Source organism: Emiliania huxleyi (genome assembly GCF_000372725.1).
Source record: "Emiliania huxleyi CCMP1516 unplaced genomic scaffold EMIHUscaffold_27, whole genome shotgun sequence".
Lineage (NCBI taxonomy): Eukaryota > Haptophyta > Isochrysidales > Noelaerhabdaceae > Emiliania > Emiliania huxleyi.
This window is the reverse complement of record NW_005200011.1, coordinates 284,808-290,999: the sequence shown is the minus strand read 5'-3', so window position 1 is coordinate 290,999 and position 6,192 is coordinate 284,808. Positions and strand designations below refer to the sequence as shown.

The window sequence follows — 6,192 nt, the reverse complement described above, 5'->3', positions numbered from 1 at the left end:
GTTGAGCAATGTACGCCGCAGTACCTCAACTCTGGCACAGTCCTCGAGCATGCTCAGGGCTCCACTGCCAGCCACAAGTCGGCCTCAAAGCCGACTTGCGGCGGCTCGGCAGCAGCACACGGCGCGGCTTCACTGCGCTGGAAGGGCGACTGGCGCCGACAGGTGCCGACAACCCTCCACTGTGCGTGAGGCCGTACACGGGTTGCTTGCTGTGCTGCTGACTCTGGGGAAGCTCGGAGCGGCAGCGACAGCGCTCACCGCCGGTCAGCCCGCCGCAATCGTAGCGGCTGCGCCCGCTCGATTGCGGTTTGTCGCGCCGACCTCGCCGCGAGGCGAGGTAACGGGTCCAGCATGTGCCAATCGCACATTCTGTGCGGTTCCACGTGCACTCATGGCGGCGACGACACGCGGGGGGCTGGGCGTGAGCCGCAGCTCCCCCGGGCCAACGGGGGCCTATCCCGGTCACAGCCAGCAGGGGCATACAATTCCTGTACCCAGAGTTACTTCACCGAGAGTAGCGAGATGCAATCTCGCAGAGCAGCTGCTGATGGCAGCCGGGCCACTGCTGTGGCTCTTCGGCTCTATGGCTCTCCTTGACTCCGTGGTTCGGCGACTGCCCTTCACACCGCAGCCTGCGGCCGCCATCCCAGTAGGCATCCCCGAGTCAGCCTCTGCATGGCCGCCCTCCTCTCACCACGCCTCTGCGCGCTTACACTCCATCCACCAATGCCCGATGCACACACGGTGATTCACACCCTCTCACGAAAAACCGCGCTCCTGCTGCCACGGATAGCTCGCAGGAGGCGCATCAGCGCTTTCAAACGCGCCCGCAGGCACGCCCGCAGGCGCGTCAACAATGTCCCAGTGCCCACCCACGGCTGCGAGTCGCCCAACCCCGCACGCACGGTCCCAACCACAAATGGACCCCGTCTCGCGTTCCCCACCCCCGCCGAGTGACAGCCTGCCGGATGAGGCGCCCTAGGGCTCGCACTCAGCCCAACAATCAAGCCAGTCACTCGGGGTGCCAACACTAACTCAACCGCCGAGATCGACCCTATGCAAGCGACCAGGCGCAAACAGGCGCAAACAGACCTCGGTCTGAGGCGCGCCACACCGCCTTCGGCACTCGCCCTCGCCCGCGAGCCCTCGGACGCGCCCCACCCGCGCCCTCACCAACCAAATCCCTCGCCTGAAGCACGCTGAAACCGCCAACGCGGCCGATATCACGCGAGATAGTCAGAGCTGACACACAGCTCCATTCACACCTCGAGACCAGAGGCGACTACCACGCTCGACAAAGCCCCGGAACCCGTCCCCACCACCGCTTGCCTACCCTCCGCGTACGGCGACACCCCGACACGCCACCTCGGCAACACCCCAACATCGGCAGGCAAGATTCACGCCACGACGGGCAGGCAAGATTCACGCCACGACGGCGCCCCACCCACACAGACTGGACAGGCCTGCTCTCGGAGAGGGGGGCTAGGGGGCCAAATCCACGGCCACAACCCCTAGAGGCAATGGAGCTGAGAGAAGGCGCTCGGCTGCAAGGGTAGCAGAGCACCACTCCTACGCCCACGCCCCCTCAAAGACGGCAGAAACAGTCACACGCAATTAGTACATGGCCCAGCTCGCGCCATCGCCCACACTCGAGCTTTGCAGCGCGCGGGCTCACACTCTACTATAGGCCCCCTCGACGCCCACTTCGAGTTCTACTCAGCTAAGGGCCGCACTTGACGCTGTAAGCAGCGCGCGGCGAAGCAGTTTGGCGCTTGTGGTGAAATATGGGAATCTAGCCCAAGGTCGGAGAGTCGTGTCATAGAGAGGAGAGAGTGTGTGGAGATGTTTTGTGCGGGATCAGGCCCGAGTCCCTAGTGTCGCCGGAGCAGGTAGCTCCCTTTTTCGTAAAACTGAACAGTTTTTTTTTATGGAGAGGCGCTTGCTGACAGCTCAGTCGATCGATTTGCGACGAGCGAGCGATCCGAGGATCGAGCGGGTGGCCGATAGGCTAGGGAGATCAGCGCTGATCGATCAACGTCAGCGAGACGCCCGAGTGAGTGGCTCACTACACCCTATGACCTTGAGCTATGCGTGTGTGTGGTAGTACAAGATAGACTCAGATGGTCACAAGTCTTTAGTAAAACGCCAGCACTCGACAGCACGAAGGTGTATTGGGCTCGAAGGCGCGGTGAACACAACCGCCTCGAGCGTACCGCTCAAACACGAGCCGAGGGGGCGGGAGGCCGGGGGCGGCGGGAGGCGGGAGCTGGGTCCAGTGCGCTCTGCTGCTGGGGGGGTCGGGACCCCCCCCCTAGCAGCAGGGACGGGCTTAGTTGTGCAGGGGGGGTAGCGAGCAGAGTGCGGCCGCTCCAGAGGCTTGTCAGAGCAACTGGATTAGGATTTCCCCCAAATCCAGGGCAAGTGTGGAGGAGTGTGGACAGCAAAAGTGTAAGTAGAAGTGTGGAACGCTGCAAACCCCCCAATAAAGGTGCCTATATGGGCTTCCAGTATCGGACCTTCCAGGATGCGCTTTTGTCCGGATACGGCGCTTGTGCGGGGCGTGAAAATCCTCCCCTACGGTGGCGTCTTGAGATGGTCGCTGCTCCGCGGTGCTCCACTACTGTCTCAGTGGCTGGCTCGTCGCTGTACGTCGAGGGTGAACGATTCGAGGTGCGAGGAGTGGCGTACTCGCCCCTGCTCTCCTTTGAACGCCGCTTCGAGGCGCCTCCCGACCTATTCACGCCTGAGCGACGAGCCGTCTGGCATGACGACCTGCAGCTTCTCGCGGGGCTGGGTGCAAACACGCTCAGGCGCGTGGCGAGCGGGAAGAAGGTGCGCCCGCCGCCCGCGCCAGCCAACGCCTGACCGCCACCCGCGCAGGCTCTACAACTGGGACCCCGCCCTCCACGGCGGCGCTGCGGGGCTCGCGTTTCTCGACTCGGCGGCCGCCGCCGGGCTGCGAGTGATGCTCCCCATCTCCAACTACTTCTTGGAGCACCGCGAGGCGGCGAGGGCGATCGTCCAGCGCATCGCCAGACACCCGGCGATCCTCCTCTGGGCAGTTTCCAATGAGCCGGATGCAGGCTCGCACCTCTCACTTGCCTGTATCCCGCTGCGCGCGTCTCTTCGAGCGCCACGCCACGCCCGCACAGGGAAGCCGGCGGGCTCGGCGGAGGCGAAGGCCGCCTTTGCGAGGGTGGCTTCCCTGACCCGCGTCGTGCGCGAAGCCGAGGACGCGCTCGGCACCTGGCACCCCATCACCGTGCCGCTCACCTGCGAGACGCGCCACCTCGCCGCCCTCGCCGCCGCGGGTGCGCCATGGGGCATGGGCGGTTTCGACGGCAATATCGACGGCGGGACAATCTCATCTCATGTCATGCAACATGATGCAGGCGCCCTCTGGGACGTCGACGGCTTCAACTGCTACTGGGGTTTCAGCAAGCCCGACCCGGCAGACTTTTTCTACGCGCGCCACGCCGCTTCGACGGCGGCCGCCCGCGCCGCCAGTGCCGCCAGTCCCCTCCACGCCGCCTCCCGGGCTCGCGGCAGAGCTGGCGGCGGCGCAGGAGGCAACCTCTCCCTCGGCACCTCCCGGCCGCTCCTCCTCACCGAGTGGGGCTCCGATTCGTACGACAACATTGCGGGCGCCTCGAGCGAGGCGGCACAGCCACTTCCTGGCACACTTCCCAGACCCCCCATGTGGAGTCACCCCCCACCTCCCGCACCTGCCGACCACCCACCCCCAGGCCCCCGCCCTCCGCCCCCCTCCGACCCACCCGCCCATATCCACCACACCGCGACTGACTTGACCTTGAAAGCACTTTATTTGCTCACCTGTGCGGCGTGGAGCACGGCGCAGGACGAGCAAGCCGAGCTTCTAGTGGCGCAGTGGCGGCGCCTCATCTCGGCGGAGGGCTCCGCCGCCGCCGTAGCGCCCGGCGGCGCGGCGGCGCTTGGCGGGGCCGGGATGCCTCAGGGCGCAGGCACGGTTGGCGGTGTGGTCTTCGAGTGGGCGGATGAGCCTTGGAAGGCGGCGGGCCGGACAAACAATCTCGGCTCGCCGTGCTCGCCCGCGCGGCCCGGCGTGCTCGCTGGCTGGGGGCCCAACGCGCTGCCGGACGCGTGCGCCAACGAGGCGAGATGTAGCCGCCGCAGACACGACGGCCGGGGAGTTGTAGCCGGAAGCGATGTAGCCGAGAGCGAGAGGTAGCCGGAAGCGAGAGGGAGGGGCTGCCCGACTCTCTGGCGCGCGGACAGGCCTTCTTCGGGCTCACCGAGACGGTCTCCGGGCGGGGCAGCGGTCGCCGGCTCAAGCGCGCATATTGGGCGCTGCGAGCCGAGTGGACTTCCCTCGCGCCGCCGGCGGACGAGGCGGCGCGCGGCCCGGCGGCGGCGGCGCTCAGCTTGGGCAGCCCCGCCGCAGCGGTGGCCGCGCGCGCCGCCGCGCTCGCCGGTGCGCCGCTGCGGTGCGGGGGCGGCTCGCACGGCGGCGAGTTGGGTGGGGTGGGGTTGTGGGTGGGCGTAGTTTTGCTGGGGGCTGTCCTCGGGATGGGCTTGGGCTTGCGCGCCGCAGCCGCACTCGCCAGCGATACTTCGCGGCGGGCGCCGGTCCTCACCACGCGCAGCCAGGCGCGCAAGAAGACCGAGCTGGTCGCGCTGGTGCCAGCGCCCGCCGTGGTGGACGGCATCGAGGACGTCCCCGGCGGGCCGAGCGCGGCAAGGTGTGTGGGTGCGGCGGCGGAGCGGGCGAGGCCGGCGCGCCATGCACGCCACAAGCGCGACCCATAAGCCAGCCGCTGCGCGGAGCGAGGCAGCGACGGGAGGCGCGCGGAGGGCACGCCACACCTCCACGCAGGCCATCGCACCACAGCCCACAGGCAGGGCTGGGAGGGGTCCCCGTCCGATCGGCGTCGGGAGGGTTCCACAGGGCTCCCCCCTCCCCCCCCGTTTCAATGCTCGCCGTCCCCCGAGCTCGGGTGATAGGCAAGAGGGCTCGGGCGCCGGGTGGGCTCGGAGGGACGGTCGGACAAGGGGGGATCTTCGTAGGGGTCGCAACAAAAAAAGTAATACACAAGGGGACGGAGGTGCCGGAGGAGGACGTGACGAGGGTAATGACGGAGAACCAAATCTTCTGGGGCGCGAGCCGAGTCGGCCGGAACGGCTTCGATATGCTGGAGGACTACAAGAGGCATCCGGATCGAGTACTCAACTTCCTCCGGTCGCGAGGCGTCAGCATCCGCTTGTGAGCGGCAAGGGCAAGCCGAGAAGATCGCGGCCGGCACTTCCGACGCGTCGCGCGTGAGCTGCTCCCAGGCGCCCATTTTGTGAAATGCCTGGCCACTCACCTAAGCCGATCTCAGAAACACTCGTGCGGCTGCGCATTGTTTGTGTTTTCCCTTCTCTAGGCGAGTGAAAATTTCAGCCCTGAAAATAGCTGCATCGTCCATCGAAGATCACATATTATCGAGATCACTCGAGAGATCACTCGAGACCCGAGAGATCACGCACAGGTAAATCACGGCCCTACGCCCTACACGTCGCTCAGAGGTAGAGGTAAAGGGCCCACGGCTGCCCAGAGGTAAAGGTAAGAGGGCCGCCAGGCCCTCAGAGGTAGAGGTAACCTAGACCCCTCCTACCCGGCCCTCAGGGCCGATAACATATCGGTTATCGCCTTATCGCATGCCGACAACCCCCACACCTCGACAATCAACGGCCGACCGCCATGACACACCTGACACTCGCGGTGAGCGGCCGCCTCCCCCTGCGCGCGCAGCTCAAGATCAGGGAGTCCGGCATCACGGGCACCGTCCCGCCCACCCTCTTCCTCTCCGGCACACACTCGAGGAGGTCTCGGCACGGGGTACGGGCCTCTCTAGATGTGGGGTGCGGCGCGAAAGCTACAGCAGATACAGTTTCCCCAACACCCCTGCTGCGTCTGGTCAGTTTTTTGCTCAGCTCATCCATCCAACTCCATCTCTTGGCACCCGACACCCCTCCTTACCATGCCACCCGTCGAATCAACCTACGGGCCGTGTTTCGAGGAGTCCTCTGGCCGCACTGTCCAGTCGGCGTGTCTGTCGTTCAACCACGGGGGTCAAGTGGTACTTCAATTCAGACGGCGCGCTCCTGAAGATGGAGGAACGTGTCAGTCGTCGTCGTGCCACGACGTTCACGTACGTCTCGAGGAGCCTC

General features: G+C 66.0%; 1 protein-coding gene across 1 annotated transcript; it reads left to right on the top strand.

Moving 5' to 3' along the window:
- Positions 1-2,597: 2,597 nt before the first annotated feature.
- EMIHUDRAFT_450529 (hypothetical protein) lies at positions 2,598-5,072 on the top strand. Its single transcript, XM_005776960.1, has 6 exons — positions 2,598-2,810; positions 2,881-3,083; positions 3,153-3,311; positions 3,393-3,658; positions 3,860-4,135; positions 4,258-5,072. The coding sequence occupies exons 2-6, from the start codon at positions 2,966-2,968 to the stop codon at positions 4,786-4,788; spliced, it is 1,350 nt and encodes a 449-aa protein (XP_005777017.1). The 5' UTR covers positions 2,598-2,810; positions 2,881-2,965; the 3' UTR covers positions 4,789-5,072.
- Positions 5,073-6,192: the final 1,120 nt, after the last annotated feature.

Excerpts from the sequence above, each read along its gene's own strand:
- EMIHUDRAFT_450529 (XM_005776960.1), top strand. The coding sequence starts at position 2,966 with ATGCTCCCCATCTCCAACTACTTCTTGGAGCACCGCGAGGCGGCGAGG. Across the intron at positions 3,312-3,392 it reads CGCCGCCCTCGCCGCCGCGG|GCGCCCTCTGGGACGTCGAC; the intron begins GTGCGCCATGGG and ends AACATGATGCAG. Across the intron at positions 3,659-3,859 it reads TTGCGGGCGCCTCGAGCGAG|GACGAGCAAGCCGAGCTTCT; the intron begins GCGGCACAGCCA and ends AGCACGGCGCAG.